General features: G+C 37.6%; 1 protein-coding gene across 1 annotated transcript in view; it reads left to right on the top strand.

Moving 5' to 3' along the window:
• Positions 1-26,431, top strand: part of Adam23 (ADAM metallopeptidase domain 23) — a 160,073-nt gene that overhangs the window by 25,387 nt on the left and 108,255 nt on the right. Inside the window, exon 2 of the mRNA XM_042679084.1 lies at positions 11,949-12,025. Coding sequence (XP_042535018.1) covers positions 11,949-12,025 — 77 coding nt within the window. The remainder of the gene's footprint in view (positions 1-11,948; positions 12,026-26,431) is intronic.

Here is a 26,431-nt window from a genome sequence, read left to right as displayed (position 1 = left end):
ATACCAGCTTGAAATGTGGTAGGAACAAATGACTATTGGTTAAATGTGTAAGCAATTTATATGTGATGTAGAAGTCAATGAGCACAGTATAACCTGAGGAAATTGGTATAGTGTAACCCACAGTACAACTTTTTATTCTACATTTTCAAGATAATTTCATTTACAAATGAAAATGTTTTAAGAAACTTAAAACATGACATGAACATCAAAGTCTATCATCTGCTTACTAAAATAATAAAACATGGCATATGGTCGGTATTCTGATGCTTTAAGAACTGTGTGAGCAGACTTGTGGTTGATATTGTGCAGAACTATGTGGAAGTTGCATGTTGAGAACATGAGGTCATGTAGACATTAGTTTTGCCATATCTAGCTTTGAATCCAGTACATATCTTCAAATGGTATTTGTTGTGAGTAAGCTTGTAAATAGGACAATTTTGAACCTCTGTGACAATGAATAGGCAGACATCAATTGTATTTCTTTGGAAGTCTGAGGGCACCTGCAATTTTGAAGATGCTCTAATCTAGTCTGGCATGATCCCTAGTTTGAAAGTTACTCTTCTCATCTAAAGGACAAAATGCAATGTATCCATGATCACAGGTAAGGTCAGAACTTAGAAAAAAAGAGAGTGAGGGAAGTGATGACCAGGGAACACAGAATTCTAATTCTTAGCTGTGGGTCTTGCAGACAAATAATACTAGACAAATTTCAATGAAAGAATAGAGTCAGGGATAAGGTTTAGAAAGTAAGGGACTCAGGCTCTGTGTTTAATACCTGTGACTCATTACCCAACATTTTCAAGCTTGCTTATATAATGTTAATACTAACCCCAAAGAAAAAACTTAATCTAAGATAGTACTGTGTAAGAACTTGGCCTAGCATTATACTACTTTTGATGTACATCTTGCAGAGGGTAGTCGAGGAAAGCAAAGACCTTGTAGGTATACCAGTAACAAACAGCTGCCTATGTAGAATGAAATTTGAGCAATTACATAAGCAGATATGAAAATTTCTTGCCAATAGAAGTAATATCCTTGGTACAGAGATCCAACCAAGATCCGTTTGGATAGGAGCAATGTAAAACCCACTAATGAGGATCTGTAGAATTGAGATAACTCGAGAAAAGAAAGATTCACACAAAGAAACACAGGCTGCATGTTTCCCCTCATTTGAAATAACTAGAATATGTCTATGATATTCTTAGCAGAGGATCACAATAGCTCAATAGCTAGGTGCATAGAACCATATAAAATGAAGCTTATCAAAATGAACTCAAGAAATGGAAATAGGAGTTTTTTTTATAAGTGACTGTTTGCAGTTATATCATTTTTCTTTCTCCCCCCACCTTTTGTTTATGCCCTGTTATCATTGTTTTTGATTTCTGTATCCTTTGTCTTGTATAAAAGCTTATCTGATTTGGAGAAGGGAAGGGAAATCACAGAAATAGTGGGACAAAGGGTGAGCCAGTACAACAGTGATACCCACTAAACACTATGTTGGAAATGAACTTTACAACTTGGAGAGGAGAGGAGTCGGGAGCAGGGGGAGGAGAGAAAATGAGGGAGAGGGTAACACTGTTCAAAAAGAAATGTACTCATTACTTATGTAACTGTAACCCCTCTGGATATCACCTTCACAATAAAAAAAAGAGAGGTCTAGCCTGGACATGTCTACTCAGTCTTTCTTAGTTAGGTGTTTTCTGTATGTTCTTAGTGATTGAGAAGTGGAAATTAATATTTGAATCCATCTCATATTATTTTGGGTTTGCTCCATATAACAATGCTCAAGTGAATTTTGTAATTACTGGACCAAAATTCTTATTTTTGTATCACTGACACATTCATTGTTAACTAATCCTAATGTGATCATCATAAAAGCTCACATTAAAGAAACTCATTTAGCCTTAGAGAGGTATTTGAGTTGAAACTGAATCCACTGAATCCATGTTATTGTAGCTAACATTTTAAGGACCAAAGTAGCATACCAGGTTCTTACAAAGTACTATCTCAAGTTAGCTTTTTTCTTTGGACTTAGTATTAACCTTATATAAGCAAGCTTAAAAAATGTTGGGTAATGAGTCACAGGTATTAAGCACAGAGCTTGATGTCTTTTGCTTTCTAAAATGTATCCCTGACTCTCTTCTTTTATTGAAATTTTATTTAGTGGGTGTTCAGTAATTGTGGCTAGAGAGAATATGTTCTTGCTTTATGACAAAAGTATGAGCAGAGAGAAGCCCTCCTTTAGAGTTGTATAGTGTGGTGATGAGGAGAAAGAACAAGGTGAATCACACCTCAGCTAGTAGACTAATGCATCAAATTAAATGTTACTATTCAGGAAGGCAGCAGAAAGAAATTGCTTCCATGGTAACTGTTGTCATAGCTGTATTCTTAACTTGCCTTTGGAAAATATATGAAAACTCAAGAATACAGCGGGAGTAATACTTGTAATGTAATGAGACTTTATTCATTTTCTAATAGCAAATGCTCCAAAGGTTTGGAATTTGGTCTCTTTTGTTGGCATTATCAGTTTAATATCCAGAAAAGATTAATGACTAAGGTAAATGCTTGGACACAGTGTGAATGTTTGAAGATGCTTTGTCATGGAAAGTGAGGCCTCCAGGCTTGCTAAAACTACAAGGGAGAATCTGAAGTTTGTCCCTCTCTTCTTCCATAATAACAAATATAGCTTTTCTTCTTTAGCTTACCGCCATTAAAAATTAAAAAAAAAAACACTAAGAAGAACATTTTAATACAGCTAACTCATGATTTCTTTACTGGAATATTTCTGTGGAGTATCAGTGCCTGATGTTCTTCATCTTTTCTTTGTCTTTGTCTTTGTCTGTGTCAAACTTTAAGAGTGACTAAAATTGATGATAGGTAAGTAAAATAAAGGAGATAAAACTGGAATCTCTTTTAAGATGGCTACCTTAGAAAAGGATTCTTATGAAATTCTTGTCAGAAGTTTTATAAGTATATAAATCCATGTTTTTTCTTTTTCTGCATCACCAGATTCAGTAATTGAATATTGGCTAGATTTCTTTTAGAGCCTAAGTTCCATCTTTCTTGGCAAGGCTGGCACAGAAATGTTGATTTATGGCCTGATTGCTGAGTGTGCTTTGCTGATGTCCTGGTCTTGTTTCAATAATATCCTGCAAAGGACATGATTTCAGCTTCCTAATTTAATGGTAAAGGATAAATTGATTAGCACAATAACATTAACATCTTTTTGGGTGTGTATATGTTCATACCACTTAATCACTTATTGACTGCATGAAAGCACTATAATTTTCATTACAGATTAACACTCCAGAATGGATGGGATCCTTTTACTTTAAAAGCATGTTTCTGATGTATCTATTTATTACCAAATACTTAGAATTTTCCCTCCTCACAGTCAAACATTATGTTGCCCATACCCTGAATTTAATAATTACTTATATGTAAATTATGTGTGGCATCTCACAAACAACAGCGATTGTTATTTATTTAGTGCATTGTATTTTCACTCTTTGTTGTTTCTCAGTTCACTTTCCCTCTGTGTGTGTGTCAGTGTGTGCATGTGTGAGTGTGTGTGGGGGGGAGGGAAGGGAGAGAGAGAAAGAAAGAGAGAGAGCTGTTCCTGAACTTTTTTGCTCAAGGCTAGATGTCTACCACTTGAGCAACAGCTTCACTTCTGGCTTTTTGGTGGTTAACTGGAGAGAAGAGTATCACAGACTTTCCTGCCTAGGCTGGCCTTTATTCTTGATCTTCAAATCTCAGCCTACTGAGTAAAGAGGATTATAGGAATGAGCTACTGGTGCCTGATCCCAAACTTTTTTTATATGAATCATAATTCCATATCTTTACGTATACCACAGTAGCTCATACAAGTAGCTATTCAATGCACATTTGTTAGAGTTAACCCATAATGCTGTGAACTGGAATAGTCTAGAGTAAAACATGATGATTTTCTCTTTCTTGAATTATCTATTTAAATGCAACTTGGCAAGATTGTTCAGCAAATTACCTTAATTTGCAAAACTGCCTTCATGTAATGTTCACAGCTGTTTCACTCTCAGGAAAATGATTCATATTGTTTCAAAGACACGGAGACTTGAACAAGGTCAACGCATAATATACAAAGGTATTTAGTAATAAAAATCATAGCCGTTGCAAATTCTTCAGAGTTTAAATGCACATTGAAATATTCTAGAAGGATACTGGCTATGCCCAAAGAGAATTTTGAAGTGAGTTTTGTGATATCTTTTCCTAAGTGTCAGTACATTTTCCCCTGCTCTCTTCTTTGCTGGTCTCCTTTCTAATACTGAATTCTTTCAATATGGCCAATGTTTTCAAGCAGCTTTTTTGTTACATTATTGTGTAATTTAATCCTTATGCATATCCTGGTGGTAAGCTAGTTATAATATATATATTTTTTTAACTTTTTTTTTTTGCCAGCTCTGGGGCTTGAACTCAGGGCCTGGGCACTGTCTCTGAGTTTCTTTTTGCTCAAGGCTAGCACTCTACCTCTTGAGCCACAGTACAACTTCCAGCTTTTTCATTTATGTGGTACTGAGGAATCGAACCCAGGGCTTCATGCATGCTAGGTAAGCGCTCTACCTCAAAGCCACATTCCCTGCCCTTGTAATACATTGTAATGATTAGGAAACATGAAGGCTCCAGGCTTAAGGACTTGTGACAGAGAGTTGGTGCTTTTCCACAAGCTGAGGCTAATAACTCATACTTCTTTTGATGTATGCCCTTGGACACAAAAAATATCACTTAACCTTTCTGTGCCTTCCAAAAATGTTTTTCTACCATGAAAGCTTAATAAAAACATCTGCTATTTAAGTTCATGGGGTGCTGTATCATTCTGAGTGACACAGCTGTGCTTTGAGATGACTAAAACACAAGGGGAAAAAAGAGACATTATTATTTTTGTGATAATGCAAATCTGTGTGGCCTAAATAGTATGCTAATTTTGAATAAAATTAAAAAATGACTGCTTGGTATTTCCTTTGGGATTTTAAAACTGTTGTGATATATTCCCATATTTGGATTCTTGCATGATACATAGAAATGATCCACAAGCTGGACTTGTAATTTTTTTTCTGCAGCATCAGAGTAAATCCCAAGTAGTTATCTAGGGAAAAGCCTCTAAGATCTAATGTGACTTTAGGTCTCAAACTTATGACAACATAAATTTGAAAGTTTATTGGTGTATAATTATTTATGCTACTGGATTCTGTGTCTCCTTTTATATGAAAAACAAAACAAGACAGAACACATTGAGCAAATTAGTTTGGTCAAAGACTTGCCAAGGAAGTGTTCTCTGATTTCAACTTGTCACAGTGTACTTCTTTCCAATCTCCTGACTGGCTGATTCTTTTCTTTCCTTCTTGTAAGTGAATTTGTGAATTTCTAGAACTGTTTCTCGGAAACATCATAAAGTATTCTGTATCCCAAAAGAAGGTGATGCTTGAGATTCTGTGCACTTTTCCCTATCTATTTGATGAAATTGAAACCCCATTTAAAAATCATGAATAAAGGAAAGAGCCATACAACTGGATAATAGAAAGTACTTCCTGAAAGGTCATCATTTATACATACATATGAACATGCATATACATTATGTGTATGTGCAATGTATTCAATATTTCAGTTACCACAGGATGAAAACATTAGTGAGTTGAGACATAGAAATAAGGAAAAGGTTATCTGTAGCCCTATCACTAATCAACTATTTAGTTATGTTACTTTTCCCATGATTCCTTTGAGTAGATAGTTTATTTCATCATTCTAACTGTAATGTTCATGCCTTGCTCTCTGCAACCCTGTTCCCAGAAGTCAAGATCCTTAGCCCTCCTGTTTAGGAAGCAGAGCAAGAATCATTTCATTGGAGTTTCCTGGGGCTTGATTGATATGCTTCAGGGCTTTTACTTCCATGTGTAAAGCATTCTTAGGGATATGCCACTCTGAACACATTTCCTTTATTATTTAAGTGAACATGTCCCTGAAGAAATGGAGTATATTTAAGAGCAGGGAAACCACTTCAGATTTTCTTCTTTCTAAAAATCATGCGTGGTATAGAGCATACAAAAGTAAAAGGATGTTGTGATTGACAGTGTAGATTCTCAGCCCCCAAGTTAATAAATTCTTCTGCATATGAAATTCAGTCTCCTATACCATTTGAACTTTGGGAAGTGTAACATATCATTTCCTACTTTTAGATCCACAGATAGATATTCTAGAGCACTTAGAAATCCTCACCAAATAGTAAAGAGTACTATGTGAAAGTTACCTGACAATTTGAAGATGTGCAAATGCCTGCTTTAAATTTTTTAAGTAGGTATAGTTATTGCTCTCTCTCTCTCTCTTTTCCAATAAATGTCTCATTTTACTATGCTGGGATGTAAATCTCAAGAAAACACAAGCCAGGCTTAGCTATTCTCCAGCATTGCTTAATAAGGTACTGTTAGGTGCTATCTACTAGAAAAAAAAAAAAAAACCACAACAACAACCAGAAAAACAAAAGCACACTGTTAAGATGTGTGAATTGTTCTTTAGTGAAGGAGGTTTGTGTATATAATTGAATTTAGATGTTTTTGTTTATAGCTCCTGTGATTTCCCTGGGCCAGATTCTGAGTCAAAAGAAAAGCACCCAAGGGCTGAGGCAGCAGCTGCTTCCATCCTTCAGGGGAGTGGTTCTGAGCCCTGCCTTGTGCCCATTCTTGTTGTGAAATGCTGCTTTCTGGCTATAAGCCCCTGCATTCTCCCGCAGTGTTACTGTAGTGAATGTCCTTAGGAAAACCAGTCTGTTTAATAACAGATATTTTGAAGGAGAAAATAACTATGACCTCATGTGTAAGTCATGAACTCTTCTCTAAAGTATTTCTGCAATCTGATTTCATATGGCTGAGCACATTTTACAACCTTACCTTGTAGTTCCTTCTTGTAAAAGAACAACAACACTGTAGGTAGGTAGTCTTTGTATTTTCAATGCTACTTGTCAACTCCAGAGTCATATTAGATCAGCCAGGGGTAAGGCTGTACTACATAAAGTGCATACCTTAGCAGTTATAAAAATTACCATTTGGAAGAGATGGGCTAACATATGTAAAAAAAGGATCGGTCATTTTAGGGCTGGGAAGGTGGCTCAGTGGTAGAGAGCTTGCCTTGCATGCATGAGGCCCTGGATTCGATTCCTCAGCACCTTAAACAAAAAAGAAAAAGCCGGAAGTGGTGCTGTGGCTCAAGTGGTAGAGCGCTAGCCTTGAGCTGAAAAGCTGAGGGACAGCGCCCAGGCCCAGAGTTCAGGCCCCACGACTGGACCCCCCCAAAAAAAGATTCATTTTACTTGATTTTAAAATATATTTAGAAATGACTTTTATCAAAACTCTGTATTACTTGGTTCGAAAAGGTGATATATTGCAAGGCAGATTCTAGAAGTTAGAAGCTATTTTCATATTCAAGGTCAAGGTAGAAATAACAGAATAATTGGGGAAAGAAGCCTTGTTCAGACATTTGTGCAGGAGCAACAAGAGGGGATAAAATCTGATCAAAGCGCCGGGCGCCAGTGGCTCATGCCTGTAATCCTAGCTACTCAGGAGGCTGAGATCTGAGGATTGTGGTTCAAAGCCAGTCCAGGCAGGAAAATTAGTGAGACTCTTATCTCCAATAAACCACTAGAAAACCAGAAGTGGCGCTGTGGCTCAAGCGGTAGAGCGCTCGAGTTCAATACCCACGACCGACCAAAAAAAAAAAAAATCTGATCAAAGCTTATTATCTGCATGTATGGAAATATTATGATGAAACCATTTACTTTGTACACTTTAATATGTACCAATAAAATAGTTAAAAATAAAGAAGAATCTTTACTCTGTATGCAATTGCAGAACATATAACAATGGAAAGGGAAGCATAATGTAAGGAATATTTGCTAATGTAATGGATTACTCTAAGATCAGTAAATCAGTATACAAGGTCTATTTGATATGTAGGCAAGGGTGAAAATGGTGAAGAAATCTTAAATTACTTTATAGAAAAATGTGCTGCTTTGAATTAAATTAAAATGTTACATTTTTATTGGTAAAAACAATCAGATTTTTTCCAATGGAGAATTTTGTTGTTGCTTGCATGGAACATTATTTTAGTTGTTTTTGAGCATAACATGTTCCTGTTTGAACATTGATGATGAAGATGATGATGAAGATGATGATAACAATGATGGCATGTATCAGACATTTTGCTCACTGAGTTCAGAGAATGGGCATTTAGAGGAAAGCTCACTGTCTTGGCTTCACATACATAATTGGCATCATACACATCATTGAACAGGTTACAAAGCCTTCCTATCTCCAGCCTGCTTGCTCAGATTCCTTGTCATCCTGAAAACTATTTTTCTATAAGCCACATTCATTTTTTTGAAAAATTAAAAAAAATTGAACATTAATTTTTTAACTGATTCTGTAAATATTTTCTTCCATGCATTGAATAGAATAAGTGGATTCTTATTTACCTTTTGAAATTTTGTTCCAATAGTGCCTTGTCAGTGAAGCCTTTCTGTACCTTCTGTCCTGACTGTGGCTCAGCTGTGATCCCTGTGGCTTGTTAGACAGTGGCTGGAAGCTCCACCTGCTTCCCTGGGGGCTGTACAGCTTGGAGGGTAGTGTTCAGTCATCTTTATACATAACGTGGAACTTCATATATATGTGAGTAGTGATTGAAAAGGCTAAAGGAAAGACCAGTATTATTTGCTTACTCTTTAATTAAATTTAGTTAATCTGAAGCCTATCCTGTTACCTTGTTGTGAGCTTATTATGATAATTATCGAACTGTGTAACTTTGAAACAATTCTGTTACACAGGGTTCTGTATTACAGAACACTACCTTCTTGTTTCCAAAAGGATTTTTTGGTGTTTATACTCATATCATTGCTTATTTGTTATAAAATCTCCTTTTTATTCAGTTATTTTTAGGATCTTCTTAGTGCTTTAAAAAAAATTCCAGGGCTGGGAAGGTAGCTCAGTGGTAGAGTGCTTGCCTTGCATGCTCGAGGCCCTGGGTTCGATTCCTCAGCACCATATAAGCAAAAAGAAAAAAATCCGGAAGTGGCGCTGTGGCTCAAGTGGTAGAGCGCTAGCCTTGAGCTGAAGAGCTGAGGGACAGTGCCCAGGCCCAGAGTTCAGACCCCACGACCGGACCCTCCCCTCCCAAAAAAAATTCCAGGATATATACTTATCAACTCTGTTAAGCCAGGTTTCCATTAATGAACTTTTTTCTGCTAGGTAATACTCTTAGGAGAAAACATGCTTAAGGAGCTTTTAAACATAATTAATTTTATGGCTGTAGTATTGGGTCTAGACTTACACTTGAGCCATGTCCCAGTCCAACCTTCACAATGCTTTTAGCATCTGAAGTCGAAAAACCTTCCCGTATAAAAATTACATTTAGGGCTGGGATGTAGCTTAGTAGCAAAATGTTTGCCTAACAAGTACAATGTCCTGGGTTCGATCCCCAATACCAAAGAAGAAAAGACAAAAAAAAAAAAATAGAGCTAAAAATCACATATAGAGCCAACTGCCTGTGGCACACACCTGTAATCCTAACTACTCAGGAGCCTGAGATCTGAGGACCGTGGTTCAAAGCCAGAGTCCGTGAAACTCTTATCTCCAATTAACCACCAGAAAATCAGAAGAGGCGCTGTGGCTCAAGTGATAGAGTGCTTGGCTTGCCTTGAGCTGAAGAGCCTGAGGGACAGTGCCCAGGCCCAGAATGAAAGCCCCACGACCAGAAAAAAAAAATCACATATAAAATCTTCACGCAAAGAGATACTGCTATATGAAAAAAAAAAACTTACATGAAAGACTGTGATATTTCTCTTGGGTAGGTAGAGATTCTGCTATACATGGCCAAGATTGTACTTGACACAATATGTGCCTCTTTCTCTTTTTTGCAGGTGTCTGGCTGCAGGAACCCAGGTCAACAGCGCTGACCTTGGTCTACATGGTTGTTAGCAGTTTGCCAAGGCATCCCGCATTGTTAGGGATTCAGGAACTTCTTGTTGATTTCCATTAAAAATTTAGTATTTGTTAATTTCTTTTAAATTTTGTGTTGGTTTTTATTCAGTGACTATCTAATTGACAGTTTTGCTTGACTAGAAGCAGAAGTTATGGTTTATTAGTAGGGATGTTTGAGTTTGCATGGTAAAGTTGTCTTGACAAAAATTATTTGGGGAATTACTTGAAAGTTTGGATGATTTGGGGAAGGGTTATTAATCTACAACTATTTGCAAGATGCCTGTGATGAGTGTCATTGAGCCATCTGTCCACACGAGGAATGCTGGGAAACAATATCCTCCCAATAGGAAGGGAAGAACCAATAAATTGCCCTCCCTCAGCTTTGAGGAGTATGAGTTCATTCCCAGGGTGTGTGCCAAGGAGGGCCTCAAGGAGGATGTTGCACATGAGATTCCTTTAAAGGTAGAGGAGAGTTTCAGTATTAGAAATGGTGGAGCGGACAGTGAGGATCAAGCATGGTAAAGGGAGCAGGTGTGGGTGAACATTGGAGAAGGAAGCCTGTTCGTGCAGGTGTCCAGTCTTTGCTACTTACATTCTTTTTTAAAAATAATATTGTAAAGGTGGCATACAGAGGGGTTACAGTTACGTAACTTAGGTAATTAGTATGTTTCTTTTTGAACAGTGTCACCCCTCCCTCATTTTCTCTCAGTTTTTTTCCCTCCCAACTTCCCTCCCTGCTAAGTTGTATAGTTCATTTCCAACATAGGGTTGAGGGAATATCAACAGCCCAAGAAATAAGTGGGCTACAGACTTAAAGAGAGACTTCTCTGAAGAAGAAATAAGAATGGCCAATAGACACATGAAGAGGTGCTCAACATCTCAGGCCATAAAAGAAATGCAAATTAAAACAACACAGAGATTTCACCTCATCCCAGTCAGAATGGCCATTTTGAAGAAAACAATAACAGATGCTGGCAGAGCTGTGGGGGATGTGGCTAAAAAGGAAGTCTATGACGCTGTTGGTGGGAATGCAAACTTGTTCATCCACAGCGCCTCTGGAAAGCAGTATGGGGGTTCCCCAACATGACAAAGGAATGTTTTATCTTGGCTAATACTTGGACAAAGCTTCTTTGATTTGTCAATTTCCAGTATTCAAGATGCTTCTTTGAACGATACTAAGGTTTATCATTGTAACTGTGATTCTAGTTTGGATGGAATTACCCTTGTGCTTTGAATTTAGGCATTATAATGACAGTATTTGAAAATGTGTGACTTTTAGAGTGGAATATAAACTCACTGTTCCCAAAGGGCTGAGCTCTAAGTGCTTTCAGATGTCAGAAGGCTGTGTGATCCCATTTTATTTTCACATTCTGCTGACACATCATTTAGAGAAAGTTCCAGAGCAAGTTGCAATCTCTGCTGAAGAGCAGAACATTGGCATGAGTTTTCACCTAGGTGTGCAGAAAGATTGGTTAGCTTTGTGCGCGTCATAGGCAGAAATCAAGCTTTATCATTAATTTTATATATTTCATCCTGGTCATCTTTGGAAGGCCAGCAGAAGAGTCTCTTGATTTTTATCTTGATGGGGTCATTTTAAGGAACTGGTTGTCTGTGATTGTTCTTTGTTGCTGTGACATGTGTAGTCTCTTAATACATATAGATGAAGAAATGAGCTGCTACATAAAAACATTAGTTCTGCTAAGTGTCATTCTTTATAAGAATACAATCAATCTTTTTGCATTGTTTATAACCATTTTAGGGATACTTGTTGGGACAAGATTATCTTTGCCTAACATAATAATACACATTTTTATAGGTTCTCCCATAATGAGGTTTTATTATATTTCTACACTTCTTTTAGGTACATTAACATGGAGCCACACCATGTTATAATCAATCTTAAAGACAAGAAAGTAAGCTAACATTCCTTCTTTCTTTTTGCATGCATAGGCTGTCCATCTGGCCCAGGCAAGTTTCCAAATTGAAGCCTTTGGTTCCAAATTCATTCTTGACCTCATATTGAACAAGTAAGTTTACAGCCATAATCCTCTTAAGCAGGTATGGTAAAACTTCACTTCTAATATTGCTTTAGTCAAAATAATGTCTGTTGTTGAAACAACTGATACTTTCTAACTGACTACATGTCATAGAACACTTAAAAATATGAATGTCTAAACAGTGAATTCTGTCTTTATTTCCTTTTCTTTCCTGAAAGAAAGAATATTTAATGTTTTAAGTATCTCAAAATAGAACTTACATATTATGATTTTAAGTGGAATAAATATTTGAATTAATGGTAGTTAATTAAATGTGGATAGCAATCAATATATGTAAGAGGTATGAAAAGTTACTAATTGTAGTATAATTAGACTTCAGCCTAGAGATTTCATTTCCTCCAGTCTACCTTTTTTTTTAATGCAATTCATATGACTTCTGTAGGAAGAACAAGTAAGTCGTGACTTATAAGTACTTATTTTGAGAAAGTTCTTTGCTTCACAATTTGTTTTAATGTAGATTCCTAGAAATTTATTTTGGTTGATATTTAAATGCTGTGTTTTAGGTTGTACAGATAGTCTTGTACAAAACATGAATGAATGAGAGATGTTGCCTTAATCAGAACTAAGAAGCTCAGCTAGTAGTTCAGGACTGAGCCTTTCTTTGGTGAAAGAGATTTCCTGTATCATTTCTGTAAGTTCAGACACTGTTTGCAGCCATCATCAGCATTTTGATCAGGATTATTACATCTTTGTAAGAAAAAAAAAAGACAGTTAATGTAGGTGACCACAGCCAAAATCTGAAGAGTTGAAAAGGACTCAATAGAGTAACTATTAAATTTCTTGTATGCCAAATGCTATGAGCTATGCAGAAAAAAAATGCACATCAGCTTGGGTGCTCCTTACTCAAGTATTATTGCAGCTTTAAGTCATAATGAATCAGCAGAACTCAGTATTTTTTCGTTAAAAATATTGCAGGTTTTCCTCTGTGGTCGAGTTCTGTTTCACCATGCTGTATCAGCAGTGTACTTGCCTAAGAGATTGTTTTGCCAAATCTTAGACTATATTGAGTAGCAAGATCTGGCTAATTTTAGTTTAAGTCCTTTCTTTCATACTGAAGTTGAGACTGACATTGCAGGAATCGTATGATAACTACCAACCGTGCTGTGCATTTTGCATAATAAAATATCATGGTCACAGCAGAGAGTCCCAGTCATATAGTTGATGATAGAAAAAGAATTGCACCGTTTATCCAAGGTACTTAGAGTTCTGGAAGCATGCCAAAAATTATTTCTCATATTTAACATGTGAAAGAATTGAACACCCATCAATAGTGAATAGTCCCTGCTTCAAGGAATTTAGAGTCTAGTTGAGGGAGTTTGATAGATAAATATGACCTTAGAAGAGTGTGGTATGTGTCATCTGGAGTTTAATCTGGGGTGTTATGGTAGTGCAACTGAACACAGTGGGCTTCTCCTTAGTACATAAACCAATATGTACAATTAACAGATGAAAGAGAGAAGAAAGGTCCCATAGCAGTCTCTCAACCCAGGAAACAGGAGATTTTCCTGGCAAGGCTTATCCATTCATTTGGGAAAGACTTGTCATTATATGTCTAAGTGGGCACATTTCAGTCTGTTCAATAAATGTCCCAATGGGAATACTCCTGGTACAGAGAATTTAACATAATAGTGAGATTATAATTAGCCAAGTTTATTCACCCTTGGTCATTTAGAAGAGTGACTCAGAGATGTCTGACTAGTTTAAACTGTTCTATGTGTTTTGTTTCTCCCTTTGCAAGGTCTTAATTGAAACAATAACAAAAACACCCACCAAACAACCCTCAAGCCCCTAACTTTGTCAAGTGATGATGGCTCTTGCCTCTAATCCTAGTTACTCAGGAGGCTGAGATCTAAGGATTGTTGTTTAGAGCCAGTCCAGGCAGAAAAGTCTGTGAGATTCTTATTTCCAATAAACCACTCAGAAAGCCAGAAGTGGTGCTATGGCTCAAGTGGTAGTGCTAGTCTTGAACAAAAAAGAAGCTCAGGAACAGCGCCTAGACCCTGAGTTCAAGCCCCAGGACTGGCATACCTGTCAAACAACAACAACAACAACTTGAAGTGATATTGATACTCATTTGAAGTGGCAACAGTTTATCCCTGAAAGCACCTAAGAGCCGTTGCCTAGTAGCTAACAGTCCCAGAGGCAGCTGAGTGTGAGAAGACATCTTGGGAAAGGTGATATTTCAACCAGAACTAGGAAGGAAGGCAAGCATTAGGGAACAGGAGAGAGAGGGAGAAGATAGAAAGGTACATTCTAGTCATGTGAGATAGTGTGTACTAAGGATGCAGGGTTATGTAGGAATGTGAATCAATCTTTCGTTAAAGTTCTTTGTAAATGTGGAGATGATTTAGGTAAACCTAGGGACGTCTTAATATATTATGAGGCAGAACCTAAGTCTGGAAGCTCAACCAGTAGGAAAATCAAAATTCAGGGGACAGTCAGTGATAAAGGTTTTATTCATTTTCCAAAGACTGGAGAAGAGGAAGCTTTGCATATACCAATCTCTCAACTTCAGGGAGCTCAGGGGTTATGAATATAGAAACAGGAATAATGAGGGAGATAAATAGGCTAATGAATGGGAAGATTATGAATGTTGTTACTTGGATTAGATTATGTATGTCTTTTCTTGGTATCTGGTAGGTATCTTTAACATTGAAGGGGCAGAAGGTAACTGGGCAAATCTAGATCAAGTTAACTCTAGATTATAGTTCTGGAAAAAACATTCCTGATTGACTGACATTTTACATGAAGGGCTGAGTAGTCTGACCCAGAGGTTAAGGCAGATAAAGGAGACAGGCACAATAAAAAGGTAGATATGACAAGCCTTTCCCTCATATTCCAGATACTATATTGGATATCTACAGGAAAAACTGACCTTCAGGTCCCCTGAAAAATAACCTAGGCATCTGTCATCATAACATACAGGTCAGAGGTATTCTACCGAAGCCTCCAACGTTAGTAATCTTTAAGTCAGTGAATAGCAGATGGAACTAGAGTAAGTTTATTTAGGATTTTTCTTAATAACAAACTCAATGAAGATCTGATACTTCCTACTCAAGTGCTTGACTTTATTCTCTGCTGTAAAAAGTCAAGGGGAATAAATAGAAGTCTTGCTGTCAGGAAGTACTAAAAGGTGTGTAGTGGGAATACTTTCAAGAAATCTTCAATTGGTGAAAATCATTAGGATTGATTTGATGTGGATGGCAAGGCAGAATGAAGAGTAAAAGTGGGTGGAAATACCTTGATTGGACAGCTGGATGAGCATTCCTGGGAAATAAGTAGGCTACTTGATAGGGAAAAGAGAATATGAAATCAAAATAGACATAATAGATTTGAGGGGTTTTAGGATATGATTGGCTAAACAAATCCACAGGGAGAGGTGGGAACTACAGAGTAAATTTAGGAGTCATTTCTATAGAACTATTAATGACAAATGTGCCTATAAATGATGTTTCTTGGGGAGGAGAGCTTAAGCTAGGAAGAAGGGGGTGGGAAAAGGAACCCATGAGGGAAGATGAGAAGGAGTGTTTGAGGAAGTAGGAGAATCAGATGATTAAGTTGATAGTTTCAAAATAAAAAGGTGTGATCTACAGTATTACATGTAGTAGAATGATCTTATAAGATAAGGAGTAATAATTTCCCTTTGCATTTTCAATGGAATTGTCACTGGTGGTCTGAAGGTAGCAGTTGCAGTGAAGCTATGTGGGCAGAGCCAAGTTACAGTGGGCTAGGAATGAATGACAATTGGCAGGTACCTACTCAGAAGGTTGAGTAAGAAGAAAAGAGGTAAAAAGGTATGGAGGTCAAGGCAGGGTTTTTTGTTTTTGTTTTTTAGTGATGCTGAAACAAATTAATAGAGTGAGAGATGAAGAGGACTAGAGTAAAAAATACAGAAGAGAGGAGCAGGGTGCTAGTGGCTCATGCCTGTAATACTAGCTACTCAGGAGGCTAAGTTCTAAGGGTTGTGGTTCAAAATCAGCCCAGGCAGAAATGTGTGAAACTTTTATCACTAGTAAATGACTGAACAAGGCCTCAAGTGGAGCTATAGCTGAAGTGGTAGAGCTCTAGCCTTGAGCACAAGAAGCTCAGAGCCAGTACCCAGGCCCTAAAGTTCAAGCCGTAGAATTGGCACCAAAAAAAATTTCAGCAAAGAGAAGAGATACTCTATAGAAGGCATTCAGATATCCTTCTTCCACTGAATTGAAAACATACTTGTAAGACATTCAGTACTTCTCCTGTTGCCTTATTGTATTTACCAGTTACCATTTTTTTAAAAAATGGCAAGGCTTTCAGGTCATTGAATATTTGGATACTTGAATTTTCAGACTACTTGATTGGCTTCAAGGTGTCTACCCATCTTGCAGCATGCTTTCCTGTTTATTTGAAGCAAAATCTATCACTACACATCTTCTGACCTCTTCCAGGTACAAGAAAAGGAAGAATTCTTAGGATATACCAAATGTTAAACTTTCTAAGTTAATAAGGCAACAACAATATTCCTAAGAAAAACTTCAGTGGGGAGAAGGTAGGGCTCTTACCTGTCTCTCTTCTACATTTGTGTTCATCAACATTCAGGGAGAGAGAGCTTTCCTTGGGTGAAATCAATGTGCTAACTCTTCAATGAGCAGTTGTAACCTACCTGTGGCCCCAGAACTTGGAGAGTAAGGACTTTGCTTTGTTAGGAACCAAGTAAGTTAAGGGAAACTATTTGTATTGGTTGAAGATGATCCAAATGAAGACTTAAGTAAGAGTTAAGGCAGGATTAAAAAGATTTCCATGATGCATTCAGTACAGTAACTCTGTTTTTGGGAATCAGAGGTATTTGATTTAAGATGAATATCTAGAAAATGCCAATTTACAGAAATATATGCACACAGTAATTTGCTCATTAAAAGTAGTTCATGCAGTGCTTTTGAAAGAAGGAAACAGCCACACTGATGTAGCCAGTTAGGTTAAATAAAGAACCCAATTTTCATACTGATGGGCATGGTTAATTCATTCCTTATCCAGTCAATAAACATTTATTGAGCATCTAGTTTAGAGCTGCCGAAAAGAATTTTTTCCTTTCCAAAAACTCTTGTATGTTAATCAGTCAACTTTTATTTGCTGAGACAAAATAGAGAGACAAACAGCTTAAGTTTAGGGAGGAAAGATTTATTTTGTCTCATTGTTTCAGTCTACAGTTGGCTGGGTGGTTTCGTTGGTTTTCAGCCTGTAGCAAGGCTGAAGCATCATGGTGGAAGGGCATGGTGGAGGAGGGCTGCTCACCTCATGGAAGTTAGGAGGCAGAGTGAGAGGCGGGCCCAGAACAAGGTACATAGACCCTTCAACGGCACATTCTGAGGGAAAAACTTCCACCAACTAGGCTCTACCTTTTTTTTTTTATCCAGTCCTGGGGCCTCAATTTAGGGCCTGAGCACTGTCCCTGAGTTTCTTTTGCTTAAGGTTAGCACTCTACCACTTGAGCCACAGTGCCACTTCTGGCTTTTTTCTGTGGTACTGAGGAATTGAACCCAGTGCTTCATGCCTGCTAGGCAAGTACTCTACCACTAAGCCACATTCTCAGCCTGACTCCACTTTCTTTCTAATAGCTCATTTAACTATGAACTCAGGAGGGATTAACCCGTTAATGCAGTCAGTACCCCTGAAATCCAATCACTTCTCAATATTTCCACTAGCGAAGGAGCATGCCTTCAACCCATGAGCATTTAGAGGAGACATTTAATATCTCAACCATAACATTATGATAGAGAAATAAGATCAAAATATATAAAAAAATTAAAATATGATGGGACTTGAAGACCTAGATGAAGAGAGATGGTGAGATTTGAGTTGAATCTGACAGGATGCTGCCATACTGTGGGTTCTATAGGGGCCAGGAGGTCACTGTGAGGGAATGGGAAAGTGAGGAGCTAGTAAAGGCTGAGACCCTAGCTGTTTGCCTCTGTAGGCACTGCAGGTACTGTGGAACCCTGGGAATCTGGATTTTCTAGATCATGCTGGGGAGTCCTCCAACGGAGAAGCAAGGGAGCTAGATTTTGTATGTCAACTGTTGGCTGAGAGCTGTTTCTGGAGGGGGCCAGTGCTCTTCACTTCTTCTTCCTGATGCGTGGACAAATAAAACCTGAACTTGAGTCATTTTTCAGAGCACTTTTTGGTCTATTGAAAATAAAGCAGTGTAAAAAAATTGTAGCAATAGTTAATCATGGGAAAAAAGTAAAAAGCATAGAGGATTAGATATGACTAGGCATTTGAGATGAGTTAATTATGGTGGTTACTTCTTTTAAACCTTACTTTTCTGACAATTAAATGAGAAAGGCAGTATCTTGACTTTTATCATTTTCATTATCTCAGGAGAGAATTTTACCTCGCTGTGTGCAGATGTAAATGTTTTCCTGTCAAGGAGGCCCTGATACTGAAAGGCATTCAGTAGCACAGTGGTTAATATGTGTAACCGTGGTTTTGAAAATGACCAGCAATGATATTTAAAGGACTTCTAATATTGATGCTTTGTATATGCCACACGCATAAAGTTCTAACTCCGGTGAAATGACCAATACATTTACATTGATGGAATCCTTTTATGAGACATTCAAGTACTTTTATTTCACAAATGTTTATTGAGTATCTGCTAAGTGTCAAGTAGTGTCAAAATCATCAGAGAGAAATCCTCTCCTTGTGAAAATTACAAAGCACTGAAGGAAAAAGACAAGTCTACCCATATCTACTGAATATTTGGAGTATGACCATCAGGAAAATACTCTACATAAGAGGGTTTTGGGATGAGGTGGGGGGATAGGGAGCTGAATATTTATGGAATTAGATGTTTCAATTCAGACCTAAAGTTTGTTTAAGAGTTGGTCACAGAAGATTTGAAGGGGGTGTGGGAGGCTCAAAGGTGAATCAAACCACTAGTTTCATAAGTACCAGAGCTGGGATCAGAACCCAGAATGTCTCACTGCCAAAAAGCTTTTGAGAGTTGAGATATTATCTTAATTCATTTGTGATGCAATAGCAGAATACCTGACTGTAGCCTTCTAAACAGTAGAAATTTGCTTCTCATAGTTCTGAAGGTAGGGAAGCTCAAGATCAGAAGATTTGGTGAGGGATTTTGTGAGGGAGATTTAGGTGAGGGATTCCTTCTTCAAGATGGCGCCTTGTTTGGTGGAAGGCCGAGGGACAAAAAATGTCCTTACATGGGAGAAGAGGAGGTCCCTGAAGCTATCTTTATCCTCTTTTTAAAAATTGTCTTTAAGTAATTGCACCAAGGGGTTTTAATTCTGAATCCCCTTATGTTAGCGCATTTCATTCATGAAGACAGAATCCTTATGGCGTAATCACTAACCAAAGACCCTACCTCCTATCACCTTAGTGTCTAAATTCTTCTTTTTTTTTCATCATTATTTTTTTATTGTGAAAATACTGTACATAGGGGTTACAATTACATGGGCAAGATAATGAGTACATTTCTTATCAAGCATTGTAGCCTCCTTTGTTTCCCCTTCCCATCCCTTCTCATCCTCCACTCTTCCACCCAATCCTCCTCCCCCACTCACCAAAGTTGTAAAGTTCGTTTTCGACATAATGATTTGTACATCTCATTGTTGCAATGGGTCTACCTGTATTCCTATTTAAACGTATAATCATCATTATTATCTAATTCCAGAACATCAGGAGAATAAAACTGCTTTGTGATACTGTAATGGTAAATATTTGGTGTCTAAATTCTAACCCTAGCAATTTTTCAGTGGTAAATCTTAATAAAGGTATGTTGGAACAGCTCTATAAAGGTGAACTTGAGATAAATTTTAAAAAATTTGTCTTTTGGGCTGGGAAGTTGGCTCAATGGTAGAGCGCTTGACTTGCATTCCTGAGGCCCTGGGTTCGATTCCTCAGTACCACATAAGCAAAAAGAAAAAAGCCGGAAGTGGTGTTGTGGCTCAAGTTGTAGAGCGCTAGCCTTGAGCTGAAGAGCTGAGGGACAACGCCCAGGCCCAGAATTCAGACCCCACGACCAGACCCCCCCCCAAAAAAAATTTGTCTTTTACCTTTTGCTTTAGCTTTACTATTATTCCTTGCATAAATCTAGCCCAAATAATAATTTATTAAATTTTCATATTGGTTCTGTATAGATAAAATAAGGGCTTGATGCCAGATGAAATGTCTCATTAAGAGTCTCAGCTGTCTTCTGATGGCAGAAAGAATTGTGTTATTTCTAGAGCCATTTCTTTTGATGACTCATGGATTAGAATCGTGGAGAGTCATTTTTCCTTTTGAAATCAATTGTAAATTAATATTAGAATCCTAGCTATAGTTTGTTTGATTTATTTATAAGAATGCACTGTTTAAAAATGTCAGTTCGGTTTCATCTCTCATGATGATATAGTCATGTATTTTAGCATTTAGATTGTGCTTTAAGACAAAACAGTCTCCATAGACCTTAAAAACAAACAAAACTCCCCACTACTTTGACAAAAATAGTTTCAAGTCCCTTAAATTAAAATATTAAAAATATATCTTGCTTTACAAACAAGAGTCTGGAAGTTTCCAACATATTCTGTACAGTGCACATCTCATTGTTTCCTACTTTACTTTTGCTCAAGTGACTTTATATCCATGTGACTAGCAGAGTCTCACCAGTAGAGAGAACTAGAGATGGGGTAGAGGGAGGTAAGGGAGAGGGGGAGAGAGAATTTCTTATCAAGCTCTGGGATTTATTTCTTTTTAAATCCCTCCTAACTTTACTGACATACAATTAAAAAAATTCTACACAATCAGGGTGTGCCTGTAGTTTTGTTTTGGTTATTATTGTGTTTTTTGAGATGGGGAATCTTACTGTGTAGCCCAGAAAGGTCCCAAACTTGTGATCCTTCTGCTTTAGGTATCCAAGTGCTTGAATTACAGGCATGTACTTGTTAAGTATGCCTGGCATCAGTGGGATATACTGACAAACTTACACATTGTGAAATGGTCACTCTCAAGTAAACAAGTATATTCAGTGCTCCATCACCTTTCTTTTACGCCTTTCCTCTTCCTTTTTGTTTTTGTAGGGAAGGCATGTAAAATTACTCTCTTCACTAACTTGAAGGGTACCATGTAGAGTTACTAACTTTGGTTACCCATACTATACATTAGGTGTCCAGAAATTATTCATTGTGGTTAACTGAAACTTTTTACCCTTTGGCCAACCAAGGATTTCTTAGAGATATAATAGTGCCTGAGGCTCCTGGTTGTTATCTTTAGCGATTAAGACAACTTGGCACTTGACTCTGAGAATCTGCCTTGCCCTTTAACATTATTTGGACAGTGGTAAAGGGCTTCTTTAGGTGACTGCTTGACACTTGTCCACCCACCCTACATTCTTCCTGTTTTCTACCCTAGACTAGGTTATGTAAAAACAGCAATAAGAGGCATGCTGCAGAGGTGCTTAAACTTGTAATCCTTGCTACTTAGCTAGGGGGAGTGGAGATTGGGTGGATCATGATTCTTGTCCAGCTCTGGCATCAATGTGAGACCACTTCTCAATCAATGGCTGGGCACTTTGACATGTTCCTGTCATCCCAGCTATGGGGGAAGTACAATGGCTGAATACAGGGCTCACATCTATCATCCTTAGTTACACAAGGAAGCCTAGATAGGAGCTTGCCACCCAGGTCAGCAGGGGCATAAAGTAAGAGAATAATCAATGCACAAAAAGGATGGAAGAGTGGTTCAAATGGCATAGTACTTGTCTAGTAATTGCAAAGACTTATATTAGTCCCCAGTAAAAATAAGGTTCAGTTCCTTTAAGAAGCCCATAATTTAGGGTGAAATTAAGGAAAAAATTTCAGTGGAAGGCATGGTTGAGCTGTTTTCAGACTGAGTAATTCAAGGATGAGTAAGTAGTTCAATACTTTTGGATGTGATAAAGGACAATAGCTTTTTTGAGCATCCATTAATTTTCACAGATGAGTCAGTGTCTGACACGCAGTGTTTACTAGATATATGCAAATGATGGACTATTGATACATGGTAGCTATTTTGCATCTTTTCTCCTCACTAATAAGCAGAAGTTTTATAAGCTTCCAAAGGGAAGTACTGATATTTTAGCCCAGTTAGAAATTTGTATGTGCCCTTATTCCTTTGGGAGATCTAGTTAACTTTGTTCTTATGAGATTGTCAGAGCACTCGTGATTGAGTCTAAGCACTTCGTGACAGTGATGCTTTCACAGGTAAATAATATTTCTGTCTTTTCATCCAGCATTTTTTTTGAACTCCTGGATTCTGCTTTTGATTTGTTGAGCTATGGAAAAGGAGTGAACTGCAAGAAGCCATTAGTTTTTGTAAAGGCAGTTTGAAGCAAGGTTTTCAGGTCTATGGATTAAAAGCATTAAACCATTCTGTTCCCGGAACCATCAACAAAATGCCCATCCTACTACATTGTCCTTGCTTTAAGTTTATCTCTCCCCAGCATAGGCTGTTTGGAAACACTTTTTTTAAATGATGAAAAAAATTACATGATTTATTTGAAAATATATCTTTGCTATATTGTAAACAGAGAATTTTTCTTTCTTCATCTAAGGCCAGGATATAAGGCTTGTTAATGCCTCCTGGTGTTGATGGATAATAATAATACAGAGTAGCTAATACCGATGTATTATTTATCCTCGTCATTGTCATACAGAAAACAAGAACAAACCAGTGTTTTTGACTCTTTGAAGGCTCCTTCATGGTAATAGTAAAATTGCATGGCTCCCAAAGGACAAAAAAGAACAAAGATTTTTAGGTCCTATTTCACATGGGTATAGCATAGAGATTGAGGTAGTTAATCATGATATTGGGTGGTACTGCACTCCAGCAAAATAGATGCCCCAAAGTGACTTTTAATCAGGTACTGGTGGCTCACATCTGTAATCCTACCTATTCAGGAGGCTGAGATCTGAAAGACCGTGGTTTGAAGCCAGCCTAAACAGGAAAATCTATGAGACTCTTATCTCTAAAAAACTACCAAAAACCTGGAAGTGAGACAAGTGGTATAATGTTAACTTTGAGCTAAAAAAGCTCAAGGGCAGTGCCCAGACCTGAGTTCAATGCCCATGATGGCACATGGACACACACACACACACACACACACACACACACACACACACACACACACACACACACACACACACACACACACACACAAAGTAGCTTCTAGGAGGGAAATAAAACCTTTGTTAAAAAATATAATTTTGAGCTGGTGCTGGTAGCTCATGCCTGTAATCCTAGCTACTTAGGAAGCTGAGATCTGAGAATTTGTGGTTCAAAGCCAGCCTACACAGGAAAGTCTGTGAGACTCTTCTCTCAACTTAATCACCAGAAAACTGGAAGTGGAGCTGTGGCCCAGAGTGATAGCATACTAGCCTTGAGCAGAAGTGTTCAGGGACAGACAGTACTCAGGCCCTGAGTTCAAGCCCCACTTTGAACAATAACAACAACAAAAAACATTGTTGTTATTATTAAGGTTTTGTACAGAGAGGTTACTGGTTCATAATCAGGTAATGAGTATATTTCCTTTTGGACCATGTCATCCCTTCCTTTGCTTTCCTCCAATTTCCCTTTCTCATCCCTGTCCACAAGTTGTACTGTTTATTTCCCACATAGTGTCTACTGAGTACCATGACTGCATTTATTCATCCATCTTTCTTCCATTTCTGTGCCCCCTCATCCTCTTCCAAAAGATAGATTAAAGAACAACAACAAAAACCCTGAACAAACATACCAAAAAACACAAAAAGCAAAACCAAATAACATCATACCATCACCACCATCAACAACAAAAATACCTCATGTTTCCATTTCCTGGAATTTGTTTCAATACGAAATATTTTAAATGTTCAGAGGCGTCATGCCATTGGGTTCCTTCATTAGTCTCACTGTTTGAATGTGAATACTTAATGTCCTATATAATTTATTATGTCCCAGTGTATTTTAGATTTAGCTTCTGCTAAGAGAAAACATGCACTATTTGTCTCTCTGAGTTTGGCTTACCTCACTGATTTGTTCTAGGTCCATCCATTTATCTACAAGTGACATAATGTTATTCTTTTTAATGGATGAGTAAAATTTTGTTGTGTATGAGTACCCCATTTTTTTTTTTGATCCACTCAACTATATTAGGGCATCTGACTACTGTGAATAACTTCCGTAACTTGGCTGTTGTGAATAGTGTAGCAATGAACATGGATGTACAAGTGTCTTGATGGTTTCGACTTATAATGTTCTGGGTAGGTACCCAAGAGTGGTATGACTGGATCATAGGGAAAGTCTATGTTTATTTTTTGAGTAACCGCCAAACTGCCAGAGTGGTTGTACTAGTTTACAATCCCACCCACAGCGCAATAGGTAGGGTTCCATTCCCCCCACATCCCACCAACATTAGTTGTTGTTTGAATTTATGATGTTGGCCAATCTACCTGGGGTGAGATGAAATCTCAGAGTTATTTTGGTGTGCATTTCCATCATGGCTAGGGAAGAAACAAAACCTTTCATGTTAGTAAGATTTGTTTCTGTCTCCACAGTGGGTCTGGAATCAAATGTTTTTCTTGGAGTAATTTGGCTCTCAGCTCCATAGGGAGGTATTTTGTGAGGACAGTATTCACTGCCTGCTGTCCTTTGTTCACAATCCAGAGGCCAGTCATGTCTCCCTGCTCTGCTCTAAGCATAAAGGAAATTTCAAGAACCAAGGGGTGTAGGTAAGCCCTATCTTTTGCCATTCGCTTCCTCCTCTGAGGGTTGTTGCTAGTTGGAGGATACTCCCCTACCATGCTTTTCCATCCCTTGTCCGTATCTTCCATCTTCTACCTTTGGGTACAGGTTTGAGAGTCTCAACATCACAGATTTTCCTTAAGTAGAGGATAAAATTTTCTTACTCTGGAAGAAAGCATTTTGGGGGTTGGATTTAATTATTTAATTCAGACTATTTCCTATCCTGTAGGGTTTATAAGTTTGAAGTCACAATATGTTTCCCTTTTAAAGGTCCTGTTTCTTACATAAAAGGAGGCTAGTAGGTGAGCTAGCTGCCCTCATTTGACATGGCTGAGTGTGGGACTCTTAAATTTCCACTTTGAAGGAAGAAGGATTTATAAAGACTGCTAAAATGATGAAAACAGTAATGGCATATGTGTGTGTGTGTGTGTATACATATATATTTGTGTATTTGTTTCCTGATTCCAAGAACAATTTTTAGCTTTTCAAATATATTTTTTCTTATTATGAAATGCTGGGGTTAAACTCTTAAAAAACCATGCAGGCCAGATCCTCAGCTGATTGTCCAGTCCCTTTTATCCCCGGTGAAGTGTCTGCAGGTGTATTCTAGAGCATCTCTAGGGTAGTCATCCCTGGTTCTTAGACTAGGCCTGTTGCCAACAAGTCCCTTTTTTGCTGTCTTTTTGTAATTTTGTGTCCCTTGTTCCCACTTTTTGCACTTAAAAGCCACTCACTCATGGCCACTGAGTATTAGTCTACTTCAGCCACTTATCAGTCAGTCCCTTTCGGAAATTGGTTCCTGAGATTGCTATTGTCCTCAAGAAAATAGCCAGAATTTTGTTCATATATATTCACTTAGAATACAAAATAAGAGTGCAGGTCATTTTCCAAGAAGAAAAGATTGGAAAGTCATAGAAAGATTTTTTTCTAATACATGAAAAGTACTACATTTCAAACAGGTAAGAAGCTATTTATAGATTCTCCCTGCTGTGTTCAGTACTATTGAACAGCAGGAGATTTTTGTAATCTAAAAAAGGGTATTTTGAAGTCTTTAAGAACTTTCTGCAAGGTGAAAGTCATCTCAAGTTGAATTCTGCCAGATTTCCACTGTCTCAGTGTTTTACTGATGAGCTGAACTTAGTATAGTCTATGAAGAGACAGTTAATAACTCATGACTATTGCAGATATAAGAGCTTAATGTTTAAAATATAATATCAATAAAATTACATTGAAATGTGAAAATATTTTAGCATCTGGTTCTCATTGAAATACAGTAACTTAAAGATTGGTGTCATTTTTATTGTGTTCTTCAGACAGAATATTAGACTTGCAAAAATCAACTTGGTACTAAAAATTCATGTGTATCTGATCTGATTGTATTGGAAAGAATCATGCTGAAAATGAACTAACTTCTTTGCTTTAGTTTGGGAAATGATAGTGCTGCATAGAAAAACAATACAGAAACCATCATTATGAAATACTATTCTTTTATATTTGTTATTTATTGTATTTTTTATTCCTAGCACATGTACCATCCTGCTCTAATGGAAACTCCCTTTCTGTGTGAATTCAGTAAACTCTTGCATGTTAGGACATAATGTTTCAAGCGGCTGTTTGACCATTGCCTTTGAAGATTTTGAATAGACC

This window comes from Dipodomys spectabilis, unplaced genomic scaffold (genome assembly GCF_019054845.1).
Source record: "Dipodomys spectabilis isolate Male_0828 unplaced genomic scaffold, ASM1905484v1 ptg000051l, whole genome shotgun sequence".
Taxonomy (NCBI): domain Eukaryota; kingdom Metazoa; phylum Chordata; class Mammalia; order Rodentia; family Heteromyidae; genus Dipodomys; species Dipodomys spectabilis.
The sequence above is the reverse complement of the archived record's forward strand: the minus strand, read 5'-3'. Positions and strand labels throughout refer to the sequence as shown.